Below are 19,788 nucleotides of genomic sequence, written 5' to 3'. Positions count from 1 at the left end.
GGAGCCTCTCCCGCCTCCATGGCAGCGCTAAGAATGTCCAACTGATGGCTTAGGCCTGCTCCCAGCGAGGCGCGGGCCTAAGCTGTCAGTTGTACATCCCCCAAGGGCTCCCGTACTGTAAGAGGGTGCAGGCTGGGCTGAGGGACCCCTCCACCCCCCCCCCCATTACACGAATTTCGTGTACTGGGCCTCTTGTTGATTTATGATAAACTTAATTGATTTGTTGTAGTTGTGATTACTTTAAGGATGTCAATTTGGTAATGATTTAAAAAGAATTCCCAATGCCCTTTGGTTCCCCAAAAGAAATAATTATTGTGACTTAGGTTTTCTAAATCAAAATCTAATATCATACCTTAATTGCTTAAAGTTCTTCATTGACTTCTCATTAATCTTAGGGAAAACCAAATTATCTATTTAACAGACTGCATAATCTTGCTCTTACAGCATTAAGAACCCCCTACCCTCTGTTGCCCTATTGTTTTTCATAGCTCATCCCTATAATTTTCTTTGAGTTTTTGAAAAATACAATATTTTCTCCTGCCTCTTTGCACATAATGTTCTCTCTGCTAAGAACACTTTCCTACTTAACTTGATTCATATCTCACATATTACTTCATATCTTCATGACAGAGCTCTCAAAACCCATGATCTAATTTGAGGAAAGTAGCCCTAGCTGGTTTGGCTCAGTGGATAGAACCAAACCAGGAGGAAGGGTCCCAGGTTTGATTCCAGTCAAGGGCACATGCCCAGGTTGCAGGCTCAATCCCCATAGGGGGTGTGTAGGCGGCAGCCAATCAATGATTCTCTCTCATCATTGATGTTTCCATCTCTGTCTCCCTCTCCCTTCCTCTCTGAAATCAGTAAAAATATATTTTACAAAAATAAGTAAGTTGAGGAAAGTACTTAGTAAATTTTCCTAATTTTATTTATCACAAGTATAATTTTATGTGGTTATTTGATGAATGTCAGCCTTTTTTACTAAACTGTATATCCCGTGGATACAAGGTAATGGTTTTGTTCAGTATCAGAACCCCTCTCCTTCAATAGTAGAACTCTGAATGACACTTTTAAAGTATTCTTCACATTCTCGTGAATATTTGCATACTGTTTATCATTTTATTGCTTGGTCTCTGTGATACATGTATTTCCTATGACCTGACTTCCAGTTTACTTGTTCTTTTCAGTGTATCTAATAAGCTTTTATCCATCCATTGCTTTTCCAAAAAATTCAATTTAATCTTTTTCTTATACTTAAAAGTTCTATTTGGTTCTTTTCCAATTCTGATTACCCATTTTTTTAAAGTTTATTTTTTGTTGACAGTATTACAGATGTCCCCTATTTTTCCTCCTCTTCCCCCCTCCTGAGCTCCCACACCATTCTTCACCACACTGTTGTCTGTGTCTATGGGCTATGTATATCTATACTAATAATCTATACTAATAAAAGGGTAATATGCTAATTAGACCTGATAGACTGGACGTCCTTCTGGACAAAGCCACAGCAGCTGCGAGGGCTGTGGGTCGGCAGTGTGGGAGAGGCGGGTGGCGTGGGCCAGTCCAGCACCGTGGCTCCTTCCGCAGAGGCGGTGGGAGAGGGGGCTGCGCATCCCCGTCTCAGTGCTGCTCCTTCCACAGAGGCAGCAGTGCAGTGGGGAGGCGGGGAGCGCCGCCACACCTCTGCAGAGGCTGGATGGGGTGTGACCTGCTGTGCCTCAACCTCCCACATGGCCTGGCCCCAGATCGCCCCCTACCCACCAGTTGGTGGGGAGCAGGGCCAACGTTAAGAAGCAAGTGCCTGCAGCCGCTGCTGGCAGTGGCAGCATGGTGGGGGCGGGGATGATGGGGGCAGTGTCTTCCCCTGATTGGCCCAGTTGCCTCCCACAGAGGGACGCCAGACTGTGGCCATCTACATCTTGTTTGATGTAGTCCCATTTATTTATTGCTTATTCATTTAAAAAAATACTCTTGTTTTCTACACATTTCTAAACTTCTCTTTTTATTTCTTTAAACATACAGTATTCATAATTATTCTGTTGTAATCTGCACCTGCTAATTCTCATTTCTAAATATTGTCCTGTTTGCTGTCTCTGCTGGTTCTCAGTCATGTTACCTTGTTTTCTTGTGTTTAATAACTTTTTACTCTTCTACGTATACCTTTTCCAGGCTGAGATGGTTGGGGGAGTTTTGTGAAAATATGTTGAGGCCTGGAAATGGTAGGTTTCTCCATAGGGGATTTGCTGTTGAATCTGCCATATATCTGGGATGGTACCATCATGATGTTCTGAGTGGTCTTAGACCACTTTAATTTCAAAGCTTGGAAGTTTTTGTATCACCAAGGTGATGTGAATGAATCCATATGAGGGCTGTTTTGTGTTAGAACTCTCAAGACATTCTTTAAAAGCTACATTTGCTCCATACCAATCCAGCTTTCTTGGAGACACACAAAAGTAAAAAGAGAGGGGTATTTTTCCTTTTATTTCAACGCGTGGTTAGTTAGCCTTTTGTGGTCTCAGAGTTCTGAGGAGTGTCTTTCTTGTTAGTCTACTGTCTTTGAGCAGACTCTTTTTCATTCTGTTATTGTTTCCCCCAATCTCTATGAATTTTAGCTCAAGTTTGCCCCCAATTCAGTAAGTGCTGTCAAGATAAAAGTTCTTAATGCTGTTACTATTTTTTAATATGATGATTTAGAAGTGACATTAACATTTTCTAAGTCTCAAAATTAGTTTTGTATTAATTTAATCCATATATGTATTGGAATTATTCACATGGATTATAATTGGTTGTAAGATTTATTTAATTAATTAATCCGAGGATATTTTTCCATTGGTTTTTTTTTTTCCATTGATTTTTTTTTTTTTTTTTTAGAGAGTGGAAGAGAGAGGGAAAGACCGAGAGAAATATTGATGTGAGAGAAATATATTGATTGGTTGCCTCCTGTACTCGCCCAACCAGGGCCTGGGCCAGGGAAGGAGCCTGCAACCAAGGTACGTGCCCTTGTCCGAAATTGAACCCGGGACCCTTTGAACCGCAGGCCAATGCTCTATCCACTGAACCAAACCGGCAAGGGATGGTTGTAAGTTTTAACTGCATTTAATTATATAGAACTTACTTGACTTGAAAAATAAAGTTTTTAACAATTGTAATATGTATTTATCATAAGTAAAAAGGTAGAATGATTTTCAAGTCAGTAGATCAGATTAGATAATAAGGTCTTAAAACATGAAACAGAAACATACGAAAGCATTTAGTATGCACTTTTCAAAGTTACAAAAAAATTAAGTATTTGTGTAATTTCATTGAAACAAACGGAGAAATCTTTTCAAATAAATAATAAATTTTTTGTGTAATTTTATAGGTAGACATTTTTAATGACACCATAGGATGTTTATGATATAGAAGTAATTAAGTGCTATCTTTTAAAATTATAAGCCAGGTTGCCTTTTTTTTTTTTTACTTTTGCAGAGCAGTATGTTAAGGGTTTTTAAAACCCTAAACTGTTAAATGTTTATTTAGAGATTCTTTATGTACCATAAATTGTTACTACCTGAAATCTATGAATTATTCTTTTAGTGAATTTAGGATATCACTAAATTTATTATCCTTCCACTGTACCTCCCACAATGCTATATTTTATCTATACCTAACTGCTTATGGTTAGCACTTCCAGAAGTACTATATATTTTTGCACACTATTCTTTTGTTCATGTGTTTTCCTCACCTATAAAGAGTTTTTTATCTATCTCTGCCTTTTAGATTTCTACAAGTCCAGAGTAACTCACACACCTTTATTTCAAGGATTCTATAATTGTAATCAGAGAAACCTCTTTAAGTATAATAGTTTTTATTTAAAAAAAATTAACACTATGTGAATCCTTGAGTTATAATTGCCTGCCTTCTCTGCTTTTCTTCAGGATAGGAACTGATGATATTTTATTAATATGTTTAGTTCTCTTTCCCTAGTACTATAGCTTCTTTTTTTTTGTATAAAGAAATATTTTATTAATTTTAAAAGATCTTTATAGTGCTAGAGCTTCTTGAACATTGTTGTCATATGGTATATGAAAACACAAAACCATTATCAGTAACTTTTTGCTCCATACCAGGCACTGTCTAAATCACTTTTGTATCATCTAATTCAAACTTTGCAACATCCTTATCATCTACATTTGTAGGTGAGGTAACTTAAGCTTTGGGAGGTAAGCAACTTGCCTATGGATCTACAGCTGGTGACTAGCAGGTATGGGATTAAAGGCTAGGCTAACCTGACCCAGTAAACTATTTGTAGAATTGTGTTATACCTATGGAGTATATAAAGCTTTTTGTTAGTCATGTTGTAAGTTCTGGGCTAGTCTTAGTTCAGACAGCTAGTACATCTCCATGGTCTCATGGTCTGAGGAGATGACATTTAGGAAATCTCATGACTGATCTAATGACACTTGCTTAGGATATGATATGTCTTTTGCTCATCTGCCAAGACTTTTTGGCACTTTGATGACATTTTAACGTTTTCTTAACATTGTTATCATTGGTAAGCAACCTTAGGTTACTTTGCTTAAAAATGAATAATATTGCAGAACCGCTAGCAGGGTCGCCTAAGACCATCGGAAAACAGATATTTACATTAGGATTCATTAAATCGTAGCAAAATTACAGTTAGGAAGTAGCAACGAAAATAATTTTATGGTTGGGGGTCACCACAACATGAACTGTTTTAAAGGGTCGCGGCATTAGAAAGGTTGAGAACCACTGCTTTAAGGTTATTCAAAGTGAAAGAAATAGGGCCCTGGCTGGTTTGGCTCAGTGGATAGAGCATCGGCCTGCAGACTGAAGGGTCCTGGGTTTGATTCCGGTCAAGGGCACATGCCTGGGTTGCGGGCTCGATCCCAGTAGGGGGCGTGCAGGAGGCAGCCAATCAATGATTTTCTCTCATCATTGATGTTTCTATCTCTCTATCCCTCTCTCTTCCTCTCTGAAATCAATAAAAATATATTTTCAAAAAACCTTTAAAAAAAACAAAGTGAAAGAAATAGGAATGGACTTGTCTATCATAGGCTTTAGTGCCTTGCCTCCTCTTTATTTGACTTCTCTTTTATTTTTCCTTTTCCATAGCCTTATTTTTAATTGTGTGTCAGCTACTCAAAGAAACTTTATAAATGATATCTCACTTTTTAAAAATGGCATTTGTTTCTGACTATAAAAGTAATAAATGTCCATTTTAGGATGTTTGAAAGATACAGAAAGTTGTAAGGAGTAATATAAGTCATACTTAATATTTTGACAAAATAACTACCATTAGATTTGAATCCATTTCCTTTTAGTCTGGGGGTAAAAACGTATTTTTGAAAACTTACACAGCTGTCACCAGTTGGTGTGGGTCAGTGGTTGAGCATAGACTCAGGAATAAGGGATCATGGTTTGATTCCGGTCAGGACACATGCCTGGATTTCAGGCTCGATCCCTAGTAGGGGGTGTGCAGGAGGCAGCAAATCCATGATATTTCTCTCTCATTGATATTTCTGTCTCTCTATCCCTCTCCCTCTCCCTCTCTCTCTCTCTAAAATAAATAAAAACATATTTTTTACAAAAAACATACCCTTAAAACCTTAGATATCTTTCCAAAAGCCACTTCCTAGTTACTAGCCATCAAGTCGATTATTAAAGTTAACTTCATTTGACATATCTTATGTCCACTGGATAAATGATTCATTATGCCCACTGCTGCAGCACTCATAAACCAAAACCTCTGCATGGCTGCACAGGGTCTAATTCTAGGACTGTTGGAAGAAGGGCTTGCAAACAAGAAACCAAGTTGTCTTTTCTCTGCATTGCCCATAAGGATATATCTATCAAACTGACAGTAAAAGGTACACCAAAAAGCAGGCAATTTAAGCTATTGTGTTGCAAGAGATACCTTGTTAAATAGTTATCGATGTCATCATTTATTCTGTCAAGGGAAGCTAAAGAAAGCAAATCTTATTTCTTAATGAGTTTAGTTAGAGTTGTGTGTCCACATCCCATTTTTCTTTTCTTTAATCCTCACCTAAAGATACTTTTCCCCATTGATTTTTAGAGGGAGGAGAGAAGGGGTAGAGAGGAAGAGAGTGAGAAACATCAGTGTGAGAGGTACACATCGATTGGTTGCCTCCCGCACATGCTCTGGGGCCGGGGATTGAACCTGTGACCCTTCAGTGCAGGCTAACACTAACCATTGATCATACCGGCCAGGGCTCACTCACATTTCTTTGTTGTTGTTTTTTTAACATTTAATGAACCATATTCTTTCTTTTTTAAATATATTTTTGTCATTGATTTCAGATAGGAAGGGAGAGAGAGAGAAACATCAATGATGAGAGAGAATCATTGATTGGCTGCCTCCTGCACATGCCTTACTGGGGGTTGGGGGGATCGAGCCCGCAACCCAGGCATGTGCCCTTGGCCAGAATCAAACCTGGGACCCTTTAGTCTGCAGGCCGATGCTCTAGCCCAGCCTTGGGCAAACTACGGCCCGCGGGCCGGATCCGGCCTGTTCGGCTGTTCTATCCGGCCCACGGAGCAGAAAGAGCGGAGGGTTCTCTTGCTCTCCCCTCTGCTCCTTTACTTTGAATTTATATTAGTTCACACAAACACTCCATCCATGCTTTTGTTCCGGCCCTCCGGTCCAGTTAAAGAACCCATTGTGGCCCTCGAGTCAAAAAGTTTGCCCACCCCTGCTCTAGCCAATGATCCAAACCAGCTATGTTTTTTTGTTTGTTTGCTTGTTTGTTAATTCTCACCCAAGGATATTTTATTTTTCCATTGATTCTTAGAGAGAGTGGAACAGAGAGGGAAAGACAGAAACATCGATGTGAAAGAAACACATCAATTGGTTGTCTCCTGCATGAGCCCCGACCAGGGCCTGGACCAGAAAGGAGCCTGTAACCAAGATACGTGCTTGACCAGAATCGAACTTGGGACCCTTTGATCCACAGGCTGACGCTCTATCCACTGAGCCAAACAGGCCAGGGCAAGTTTCTACCAATTGTAACATCTTGTAAAGCTATTGTACAATATCATGGCCAGGAAATTGACATTGATATAGTTGCCAACTTTATTCAGATTTCATCAGTTTTACATGTACTCTGTGTGTATGCATGTATTTATGTGTATATATTGTATTGTATGCTATTTCATCACTGTAGATTTCATGTGACCACCAACACAATCAAGATACAGAACAATTTCATCACAAATACTCTTCTTGCTGCCCTTTTATAGTCATGGTCACCTCTCTTCCCAATCCCGGGCCACCACTAATTTTCTGTCTCTATAATTTTATCATTTTAAGAATATTATGTAAATGGACTCATACTGTATCTAACCTTTCAAGCTTGGCTCTCTACTCAGTATAATTCCCTACATTTCCTTCAAGTTGTGAGCATCTATAGTTCCTGTTTATTGCTGAATAATATTATTTCTAATAATATTTCCATGGCAGAGATGTACCACAGTTTGTTTAATCATTCACTGTTGAAGGACATGGAGATTGTTTCCAGGGTTGGTTTTTTTTTGTTTGTTTGTTTGTTTTTTTGCTATTATGAATAAAGCTTCTGGTGAATATTCACATACAGGTTTTTGTGTTGACATAAGTCATCTTTTTTTCTGGGATAAATGCCTGAGAGTGCAATTGCTAGTTTATGAGGTAAGCACATGCTTAGTTTTTTAAGAAACTGACATAATCTTTTCCAGAATGGATATATCATTTTACATTCTCATCAGTAATGTGTGAATGATCCAGTTTCTCCACATTTTTGCCAGCATTTGATGTCATCACTTTTTTTATATTAGTTACCCTTTTTTGTGAAATAATATCTCATTGTAATTTTAGTTTATATTTCTCTGATGGCTAATGATGTTGAACATCTTTTCGTGTGCTTATTTGCCATCTGTGTGTCCTCTTCAGTAAAATGTTCACCCGTGTCATTTGCCCAATTTGCTGTTGGATTTTTTTTTACTACCATACACTTTTTTTAAAAAAATATATTTTATTGATTTTTTACAGAGAGGAAGGAAGAGGGATAGAGAGTTAGAAACATCTATGAGAAACATCGATCAGTTTCCTCCTGCACACCCCCTACTGTGGATGTGCCTGCAACCAAGGTACATGCCCTTGACCAGAATCGAACCTGGGACCCTTCAGTCCACAGGCTGATGCTGTATCCACTGAGCCAAACCAGTTAGGGCACCATACACTTTTATTCATTATTCTATATAGATCGTTGGCCTATGGACTGAAGGGTCCCGGGTTCAATTCCGATCAAGGGCACATGCCTGGGTTGTGGGCTCGCCCTCAGTAGGGGGCATGCAGGAGGCAGCCAACCAATGATTCTCTCTCATTGTTGATGTTTCTATCTCTCTCACCCTTCCCCTCTGAAATGAATAAAAATATATTTTAAAAATCCTTTCTAATAAAGATGGAATATGCTAATTGACTGTCACACCCTCCAAGATGGCGGCACCCAGTCCCCTCAGCCCCACCCGGGCGGCAGGCACGCAGCATGTCTGGGGCCGCCCTGTGCGCCTGCCTCCGGAGTCCTCCAGTCCCCTCAGCCCCCCATCTGCCCAGGGCTGGCCCAAGGCGCAGGCGAGCCTCAGATGGCAGCTGCCCAGCCTCCCAGGGCCGCCTGAGGCTCAGGTAACCAGGGCTGCCCGGCAGTGGCAGCAGTAGAGGTGTGATGGGGGCGTCGCCTTACCCTGATTGCCACGTTGCCTCCCGCCGCTGAGGGCTCCCGGACTCTGAGAGGGGCAGACCGGGCTGAGGGACCCCCCTCAAGAAATTAAAGATTGAAGCAAGGTGACATTCTAGAACTCAAAATACCAGTTTAACAGCAGATTATCTGGTGTAATTCCACAATATTACTGTTGGTGTTTTTATTGCAATTCTATCAGTTTAGTTCAGGGGTGGGCAAACATTTTGACTCGAGGGCCACAATGGGTTCTTAAACTGGACCGGAGGGCCAGAACAAAAGCATGGATGGAGTGTTTGTGTGAACTAATATAAATCCAAAGTAAAGGAGCGGAGGGGAGAGCAAGAGAACCCTCTGCTCTTTTAGCTCCGCGGGCCGAAGAACAGCCGAACGGGCCGGATCTGGCCCGCGGGCCGTAGTTTGCCCACGGCTGGTTTAGTTACATCTTTACTCTGTTGCTATTTCTATTCAAGTTTATGCTATTTTCTGTATTGTGTTCTTTGATGCCTTTCAAAAATTTTATACATAACAGGCTTGCATATCTTTTGTTAATTTTTATTCTAGCTACTTTATAATGCTTTTTACAAAGTTTTTTTTTTTTTTTTTTTTTTTAAATATATTTTATTGATTTTTTACAGAGAGGAAGGGAGGGAGATAGAGAGTTAGAAACATCGATGAGTGAGAAACATCGATCAGCTGCCTCCTGCACACCCCCCACTGGGGATGTGCCCGCAACCAAGGTACATGCCCTTGACTGGAATCGAACCTGGGACCTTTCAGTCCGCAGGCTGACGCTCTATCCACTGAGCCAAACCGGTTTTGGCCAAAGTTTTGTTTTCTGTTAACTAGATAGATTTATGTGAAACCAAGGAACCATGATAACACCTTGATGAAACATAATAATGAGTGCTGACAGCCTTTATGGTATTTATCCATTGTATTTTAAACATCATTCAGTTGAATTTTTAATTCTTTTTTCTTTGTGCATTGGATTTTATTAAAGTATCCCAGGAAATAGCTCTAGGAATTGAGTTGTGGAAGCCAATGATAAGTGAACAAATCTATGGTTAGCATTGAAATCTGGGTAGGTAATTTTGAAATAACCCCATTGCTTTCCTTTGTTTTATAGCATATTACACAGTATTTAGTTATTGGCTCTTACCTTCTTATATTTGATATCCACTTATCCAGAGATACATGAATAGTTGAAAGGAAGGGTATTAAAAACCTTGTAATATATGCACCCCTATGTTATTAGCAACATTATTTACAGCTAGAGGCCTGGTGCACGAAATTCATGCATGGGTAGGGTTCCTAGGCCTGGCCGAAGATCAGGGCCGATCAGGTTCCCCACCTCCTCGCCTCCTCCTCCCCTCATTCCCTCAGCTCCCTGCTGCTGCTGGTTGCCCACCATGTTCCGTGCCGCCCACTGGTGGTCAGTGCATGTCATAGCGAGCAATGGAACTCCCATTATCCTGGTCAAACTCTCAAGGGGACACTTAGCATATTAGCATTATATATATATAGATAGCCAAGATACGGAAGCAGCCCAGGTGTCTATCAGTATATGAGTAAAAAACTATGGTACATTTATACAATGGAATGCTACACGGCTATAAAAGAAAAGGAATTGTTACCCTTTGCAACATTATAGATGGATTTGGGGAGCATTATGCTAAGTGAAAAAACCAGTCAGAGAAAGACAAGTATCACATGATCTCACTTAAATGTAGAATCTAATGAACAAAATAGATCCAGAGACATTGAAGCATGCAACAGACTGATGTATTTCAGAGAGACGAGGAAGGTGGGATGTGAAGAGATGAACCAAGGAACTTATATGCATATTAGAGGCCCGGTGCACGAAATTCGTGCACAGGTGGGGTCCTAGGCCTGGCTAGCAATCAGGGCTGATTGGGGCCGGGCCAGTTGGGGTCGGGCCGATTGGGGCCTAAAGGTCCTGGCGGGGTTGGGAGAGGAGGCAATGGTCACTGGGCTGGGAGCGGAAGGAATGGACGCCAGACGCTGACGCCGCCCTCGGCATCCTGCCACCGCATGGTTCCCTGCCTCCTCCCCGCCTCCTTCCCTCGCTGCTGCATCGCTACTGGGGCCTGCTGGCCAGGGTGAGGGACGGGGCCTGCCAGCTGGGGGAGGGGTGGGCGAGAGGGACCACGGGAGGTTTGCTGGCTGTGGGGAAGGGGCCTCTGGCCCCAAGGAGGGAGCCAGCCCTTGGCCCCCCTGGGAAAGGGGTCACATCCGCCACTACCCACCCCTGGTTCCCCATCCCAGCCCAGGGCCTGAAGGCCCCAGTGGGGTCAGGAGAAGAGTTAATGGGCCGGGCATGGAAGGAACAGATGCCAACGCCCCCGTTGGCGCCCCTCTACTGCGCGGTTCACAACTTCCCCCCTCCTCCTTCCCTCGCTGCTATGCTGCTACCATGGCGGGCAGGTGGCGTGCCGATCGAGGTCTGCTGGCCGGGGAGAGGATCAGGGCGCAGGAGGTTGGCCGCCAGTCCCATGGCCCTCCTGGGAAAGGGGCCACGTCTGCCGCCACCCACCCGCAGGAAGTTGGCTCTGGGAACACACTGACCACCAGGGGGCAGCTCCTGCGTTGAGTGTCTGCCCTCGGTGGTCAGTGCACATCATAATGACCAGTCATTCTGCTCATTTCGGTCTTTTCGCTCATTTCAGTCGTTTCAGTCATTCGGTCGTAACGGTTGCTTAGGCTTTTATATAAATAGATATGCAAAACCCATGGACAGATAGTAGTGAGGTGAAGGCCTGGGGAGAGGGTGGGAATGGGGTGGAGGGGGGACATCTGTAATACTTTAAACAGTACATATTTTAAAAATAAAAAACATTAAGATGGTTTTATTTTTATTTATTTATTTTTAATTTTTTAAAATATATTTATTGATTGATTTCAGAGAGGAAGGGTGAAGGAGAGAGAGAGAGAAACATCAATGATGGAAGAGAATCATTGATCGGCTGCCTCCTGCACACCCTCTACTGGGGATCGAGCCCACAACCCAGGCATGTGCCCTTGGCCAGAATGGAACTGGGGACTCTTCAGTCCATAGGCTGACGTTCTATCCACTGTGCCAAATCAGTTAGGGCTAAGATGGTTTTAAATAAGAATTTTTAAAGCAGATATAATGGTTCCACTTACATATCACAATGAAAATGCTAGCTTTTAAGAGCATTTGCATTTGAAATCAAGTCTCTTTTAACTGAATGTTAAATAGTATATTTAGTTTTACTAGTATATTGTAGTACGAAGACATTTCTTGGCATTGTATTCTTCCCACCCTTAGATCATCACTATTTTTGGATACGGTCTCCAAGTTAGTTGTCTTACAGATTTTATTAACAAGATTGAAGTACCTATAATAACAGTCTGATAGCAACATTTAGAGGCACTTCGCTGTGTCTGACCTTATTTCTTGTGAGGTAGTGTCTCCATTTTTCTGGGTCAGTTCTTTTGTGAAGAACTGGAGCTCTAGCTAGGGAACAAAATTTAAAAACAAAAGTCACAATTAAATTAAAAAACTCTTGAAATGTACTTTTTGTATATATAATTATAGATTATATTAAGCTGTGTTTATTATTATCATAACTCAAAGAACATAAAATTGATATAACTTGACTTATTAAAGTGAAAGCCAAATTAGGTGTGTTTCCCTAAATCTAAAAAGAGTAAAGCTTTCTTTTTTTAAACTAGTTTGAACACAAATTTATATTCAGAAGGTATAGCAAGATCATGTTGTGTTTCTCCTTTATTGATCAAAAGTTTTGGTGCTAATAAATCAGATTTAACACGTTAAGCGCCCAGCCTGTTTTGTCTTCCGGACGGAAAGTATAGTGTCAGTCACGGGTGACTGACTGGGCGCTTAACGTGTTAATGGTACTGAAAGAGTGGTACATGCGAAACAATAATGGAATATGACTATTACCTCTTTTTTAGTCAGCTTTTAATGTATTCTATGATAATAGTCTTATATAGTCTCTGAAGGTTATTTAAGGATGCCATGAATCATTTAACTTCATTTGCTTTTTGTCAGTAAACAAGATACTCTCTGATTTTAATACATTTGATTCATTTAGTTGTCTTGAGAAACAACTTTGTGATTTTATTTTGGTGCTTGGCTTCAGAAAACTGTCTTATCCTTATAAATTAATTTTGCTGAACAAGTTATGTTACTTAAATATCCAAAATTTAACTAAGAAATGTACTTTACTTGCAAAGATTGAAAATAATCTCTTAAGGCAAAGTATAAGAGATCAAATGAAGAGACTGTCAAAAGCATTTCTTTATTTTTATAGAAGGATAATAGTATAGTTAATGCTTGTCGGTTTCTGCCTCATAATTGTCAGTGAATGGCAACTCAATGGGCAAGTTTTCCGGGGCAGTCAGGGAACTCAACACAGGATGGTAGCATTTTTACTCCATGAAATTCATCCTTTGGGATAAATTTCTAGCGGCAGTATTTTGCCTTTCTCTTATGCAAGAGAGTATAGATACTGTCATATTTTTTAAAGCTGTATTAATGTGGTTCGTTACTTTAAAAAATTTATATGCCCGTTATGGCTAACAGTTTTTCATCTATAGATGGTTTGGCTAAGTGGATAGAGCGTCGGCCTGCGGACTGAAGGGTCCCAGGTTTGATTCTGGCCAAGGGCACATGCCTGGTTTGTGGGCTCGATCCCCAATAGGGGGCGGGGCGTGCAGGAGGCAGCTGATCAGTGATTCTCATCATTGATGTTTCTATCTCTCTCTCCCTTTTCCTTCCTCTCTGAAATCAATAAAGAAATAAATATATTTTTAAAAAGAATCCTAAATCTTTTTTTTAAATATATTTTTTTAAAGTTTTATTTTTTTTAAATGTATTTTATTGATTTTTCTTACAGAGAGGAAGGGAGAGGGATAGAGGGTTAGAAACATCGATGAGAGAGAAACATCGATCAGCTGCCTCCTGCACACCCCTCACTGGGGATGTGCCCGCAAGGTACATGTCCTTGACTGGAATTGAACCCAGGACCCTTTAGTCCACAGTCCAGTGCTCTCTCCACTGAGCCAAACCAATTAGGGCGAATCCTAAATCTTGTGAAATGTAATTAAAATGTGTTTCTACATAATGTCTTTTAAAAAATTTTTTAATGTATCCAAAATCTGTGCCTGAAATTTATTAAATTAAAACAATCCTCTTTTTAGCAAAGTTAAAGTATATCTTAAACTGGATTAGACATTGTGATGATTCTATTTATTAGACATTATTAGATTATGTTATATGCTAGGTACATGTTATGTATTTGGAATAGAAAGATGCAAATATATGTATCAATTCCTTCTAAAAGAGGAAACATTTAGTTTTAGATAAAAATTATTCCTATATTTATTTATATATGTATGTTTATTTCAATTTTATAAACAAAAATTATATCTAATACAAAACAACTGACACATTGACTCCTCATCAATAAACCTTTAGAGGTAAAACCAACACTTCACACATACTGACAAATATATTATTTCAGTATCTATTTGCAATAAATTTAGAACAGTATCTTTTTTTCCTGTAAGTATTTTGTCTTATTTTATATATATATAGATTATAGATTATAGTATCTTTTTTCCTGTATTTTGTCTTATTTTATATATATATAGAGAGAGAGACTATACATATATATATAATTATTATTATTTTATATATATATAATTATTATTATTTTTTAATTGATTTCAGAGAGGAAGGAAGAGGGAGATAGATAGAAACATCAATGCTGAGAATCATCGTTTGGCCACTTCCCGCATGCCCCCCACCAGGAATCGAGCCCACAACCTGGGCATGTGTACTGACTGGGAATCGAACCATGACCTCCTGGTTCAACCACTGACCCACACCTGCTGGGCTTGTCTTATTTTTATTATGAAAATTTTCAAATAGACACAAAAGTTAGAGCTAACAACATAATGCTAACTCTCCAATATCCTCAAATCTATTTGCTTATTGGTATTTCCCTAGATATCTAAGATAGCATTTTTATTGCTTTTTTAAAATATCACAATACTTTACAACAACTTTGTTTAAAGAACATTGACAGCAAAATGAAAATGTGAAACTTGGAGTCTTTCCCTCAATCTTCCCTTAACTTATTTTGTGATTTACCTTTTGTATCCTGCTTTCTTCCTTATTTGTAACTTGGAGGTATATATCTAACACAAAAATCATTCTCTTAAAGCACTAAAAGGCTTTAGGTACTTGGAAAATTATATATATACATACATACACACACACACACACATACACACATAATAGCAATGAAGTAGTTTTCCATTTGTTAGAAATTGAGTTATAACAGATTAAACTATAGTTGTATAGGCTTATTTTAATTTATGAAGCATAGTAGTGGAATGAAGGTGAAGCATTTTTTGTAGAGATGTGTCTTCGCTCTAGATATTATTATATTCTTATACAATTTTTCCTTTTCCAAGTTGGAGGCTCTTTGGTATTTTTATAGAATGTGCTCAGTCTCCAGTTCTCTAGTTTTTTCTTCCTAACTTCCACCAGTCTAATCTGTACTTTCAATATTTCATCTCAGGATTTATAGAAATGACTTCATAATAGTACTAGTTTCTAACTAATAAATTGCTCTCATGCTTAATTTTGTGTCATTACACTTCTCAGAAGCCTTCAGATTTCTACCTTGTACCCTACCCTGTAATTTATAGATCTCTTTTCCTAATTTTCACCTATTTGTGTTGCTCATTTTTCTCTCATGGATCTTTCACTAAAAAGTTGCTTTAGTTGCATCAGAACATATCATGCTCATACTTGTATCTTTGCCTTCCTGTATATTGCTATTGCCTTTTTTCTTAATTAAACAAAAATTTTAATACGTATTTTATTGTTTTGAGAGAGAGGGAGAGGGAGGGGGAGAGAGAGAGAGAGAAAGGAGTATCAGTTCCCTCCCTTACACACCCTGACTGGTGATCGAACCCACAATCTGTGTATGTTCCCTGACCTGGAATTGAAACCTTGACCTTTAGGTTTATGAGAAAATACTCCAACCAACTGAGCCACACACACCCACCAGGGCTGCTGCTGTCTTTTAAAATATTTTTTATTAATTCAGTAAATAACTGTGCTGTGAGAAATTTAGCCGTTATGTACAGTCTGTACAGTATATGTATGAGGAATCATAAAAGTATGTTGATCTACATAGAATATGTACATTAAGACATATTGGAGTGATATGAGAACATCTGTGATATATGGCTCCTAAAAATTAGGAAATACTATAGTTCTCTGAGATTTAAATTAATAAAGGTTATTATAAGAATTATGTTTAGCTGTCTTTGGAATAAATGAAATATTTTTGTATGAATAAACTGATTAGTTATAGTATAAATTAACTGATGCAATTAAAATGTAATTGGAGGTTAGTGGCCTTGTTCTCCACCTTTTTCTTCCTGTTGATACTGCCCTACTCTCGACAACCTCTGGCCCACTCTCTCCTTGAAACTGAGCACCATGCCTTCAATTAAGTTGCAGAGTTCTGATGGAGAGATATTTGAATTTGATATTGAAATTGCCAAACAATCTGTGACTATCAACACCATGTTAGAAGATTTGGGAATGGATGATGAAGGTGATAATGAACCAGTTCCTCTACCAAATGTTAATGCAGCAATATTTAAAAAGGTCATTCAGTGGTGCACCCACCACAAGGATGATCCTCCTCCTCCTGAGGACGGTGAGAACAAAGAAAAGGAAACAGATGATATCCCGGTTTGGGACCAAGAATTCCTTAAAGTTGACCAAGGAACACTTTTTAAACTTATTCTGGCTGCCAACTATTTACTAGATGTACCGGTTAATAATGCGGATTTTGTAATCAAAGAAAACACGATAATTTCAAGAGGAACATCAAAGTGCTTTATTCAAAGTAATGTCCAGGGTAATGGGGGAATAAGGACACATATGTAATACCCTAATCAATAAAGAAATTAAAAAAAAAAAACTAAAAATAACAAAGTTATGTCCATCACTAGCTAAACATTTCCCCATCTTTCAGGTAATTTATGGATACCGTCCCAATAGAACTTTCCTTGTTTTGAGGCAAACCATTCAGAGACCCAGTTTTCCACTTCGTATGTTTTGAAGTGCTGCTCAGAAAATTCGTGTGCTATCAATCGGAACAAGTGGTAATCTGAAGGAGCAAGGTCTGGTGAATATGGCGGGTGGGTTAATACTTCCCAGGCAAGATCTTTTAATGTGTCTTTTAACTGGTTTTGAAGTGTGTGATGGTGCGCCATCATTAAGCAAAATTACTTTGTCATGTCTTCTGGAACATTCTGGTCGTTTCATGATCAAAGTGTGGTTCAAATTGATTATTTGTTGTCGGTAGCAATCAGTATTAATCGATTCATCTGGTTTTAGAAGCTCATAATACACCACATCTTCCTAATCCCACCAAACGCAGAGCATTGTCTTCTTTCCAAATCGATTTGGCCTTGCAGTCAATGTTGATGGTTGACCTGGATCAACTCATAATTTTGTGCGTTTGGGATTCTCAAAGTAAATCCACTTTTCATCTCCAGTCACAATTTGATGCAAAAAAGACTTTCTTTTGTGCTGTTGAAGCAACATTTTACTGATGACTTTTCGGTTTTCCATTTGTCTTTCATTCAGTTGATGTGGCATCCTTTTTCCTTCCTTTAAAATCTTTGCCATTGCTTGTAAGCGATCAGAAATTGTTTGCTGAGCAACGTTTAATCTTTCTGCAAGTTGTTTTTCAGTTTAACATGCATCTTCATCCAATAATGCTTGTAATTGTTGGTCTTCAAGCTTTTTCAGTTGACCTGGACTTTCTTTATCTTTCACATCGATATCATCACTTTTAAAGCGTTCAAACCAGCGTTCACAAGTATCTTGAGATAAAGCATGTTCACCATAAGCTTCCCAAAGTATACGATAACTTTCAGCAGCACTTTTCTTCAAAATAAAGTAATGAATTATAATTCCCACAAAAACTCTTTTTTTGTTACGAAATTCGACATTTTTAAGTGTAAAAAATATCTATGATGTTAACACCTTCAGCAAATTTGACATATGAAGTTTTGAAGCTTGTTTCAATACAACAAAATAGCATACATGTCAAATCGCATATATATCAACATATGTGTAACTCCATCTATTGAAAAAAATCCGCATTATCAACCAGTACACCTAGTAGTCATTAAAGGTTCGCTTGACGTTACATGCAAGACTGTTGCCAAGACTGTAACCCCTGAAGAGATTTGCAAGACCTTCAATATCAAAAATGACTACTGAAGTAGAAGCTCAGGTATGCAAAGAGAACCAGTGTTGTGAAGAGAAGTGAAAAGTTGTGCCTGATACTGTAACACTGTAAGGATTGTTCCAAATACTAGTTGCACTGCTCTGTTTATAATCTATATACGTAAAAGATTAACATGCTGTTTGACCAGTCGCTATGATGTGCACTGACCACCAGGGGGCAGGCACTCAACGCAGGAGCTACTGTGACGCACACTGGCTACTTACAGAGAAATGGCACTGCAGACCTTGCGCCCACAAAGCAACACTCGGCTTCCCCCAAGTGGGACACAGGCCTTGCCACCACCCTGGAGCAACACCCCACTAAATCGCTGCCAGAACCCCATGGCACATTCAAGAAGACTGGGTACTTTGCCAAAACCGGTTTGGCTCAGTGGATAGAGCGTCAGCCTGCGGACTGAAAGGTCCCAGGTTCGATTCCGGTCAAGGGCATGTAACTTGGTTGCGGGCACATCCCCAGTGGGAGGTGTGCAAGAGGCAGCTGATTGATGTTTCTCTCTCATCGATGTTTCTGACTATCTATCCCTCTTCCTTCCTCTCTGTAAAAAATCAATAAAAAAAAATATATTTAAAAAAAAAAAAAAAAAAAAAAAAAAAAAAAAAAAAAGAAGACTGGGTACTTTGAGAGGCTTTCTCTTTGTTTCTTACAGATGATTTTGCTGATAGTCTTGAAATGCGAACACAGGGATAAAGGCATTAATGTACAGCTTGTAATTCATAGGAATTGACATTGTTTGGTTACCTGCAGATCATTTTATTTTTATATTTTTGATGAAAAGAAGATTGTAAATTATCAATATTTGATACAAAAATTATGATGGCAATTACGGCAGATACTTACTTATAGGGCCTTTGAAACAGAGTTGAATTCTGTTATGACATAACCATTTTAAAATGAAAACTTGCCAATATATAATAGGAAATCCATACGGATATAATAATTCAAATATATTCTTTATTTCTAAACATTGTCCATATTGCAGTTTCTAGAATGATTCTTGACATTATATAGACTGTATATAATAATGTTTATTAAGTGTGTAAATTATTAAATACTAGAGGCCCGGTGCATGAAATTTGTGCACAGGTGCGGTCCCTATCCTGACGGGTGATCAAAGCCCAAGCATCTGGCATGGAAGGGCAGGTCCCAGCTGACCTTTGGGCCCTGCGCAGCATCTGAGCAACCGCATGCCCCACTCCGTCTGAGTCATTGGGCCCCCACCCGGCTCCCTCAGTGCCTGAGAACCGGGCAGCAGCCCCACCCCCTGCTGCTGCCGCTGGTCACCGTCTACAGGGCGATCAGGTCCCACTCGCACCCGCCTTGGCCTGGTGCTGCCTGCTCACCTGCTTCACCATCCTGCCGCGGTCCCACTCTCATTGGGGCCCATCAGGGCTGGCAGTGCCTCCACTGCTACCAGCGCCATTTTGCCAATGCTGCCATCTTCCGCGCCGCCCGCTGGTGGTCAGTGCACGTCATAGTGAGCGGTTGGACTCCCGGTTGAACTCCCGGTCAAGAGACAATTTGCATATTAGGCTTTTATTATATAGGATGTAAACATTGATAATGTTTATGTAAATTATTGATAACCTAGAGTCCCGATACATGGATTCATGCACAGATGGGGTCCGGCCAGGGGCACGCAAGGGGCGGGGCCAGCCAGGGGAAGGGGCCATGGACGGTTGGCCAGCCAGCCCCACCCCCTGGTC

At 39.7% G+C, this 19,788-nt stretch overlaps 2 protein-coding genes across 3 annotated transcripts in view; both read left to right on the top strand.

The window, feature by feature from the left end:
* The window catches only part of JMJD1C (jumonji domain containing 1C), a 283,189-nt gene that overhangs the window by 132,390 nt on the left and 131,011 nt on the right, over positions 1-19,788 (top strand). The window lies entirely within an intron of this gene.
* LOC308233293 (S-phase kinase-associated protein 1-like) lies at positions 16,255-18,057 on the top strand (the record flags this gene model as incomplete). Its single annotated transcript, XM_080640217.1, has 2 exons — positions 16,255-16,590; positions 17,962-18,057. 2 exons carry the CDS (start codon positions 16,255-16,257, stop codon positions 18,055-18,057), a joined length of 432 nt encoding a protein of 143 aa, XP_080496343.1.

Source organism: Plecotus auritus (assembly GCF_963455305.1).
Source record: "Plecotus auritus genome assembly, chromosome: 9".
Taxonomy (NCBI): Eukaryota; Metazoa; Chordata; class Mammalia; order Chiroptera; family Vespertilionidae; genus Plecotus; species Plecotus auritus.
Note: the sequence above shows the minus strand (reverse complement) of the source record. Positions and strands in the feature narration are given on the sequence as shown.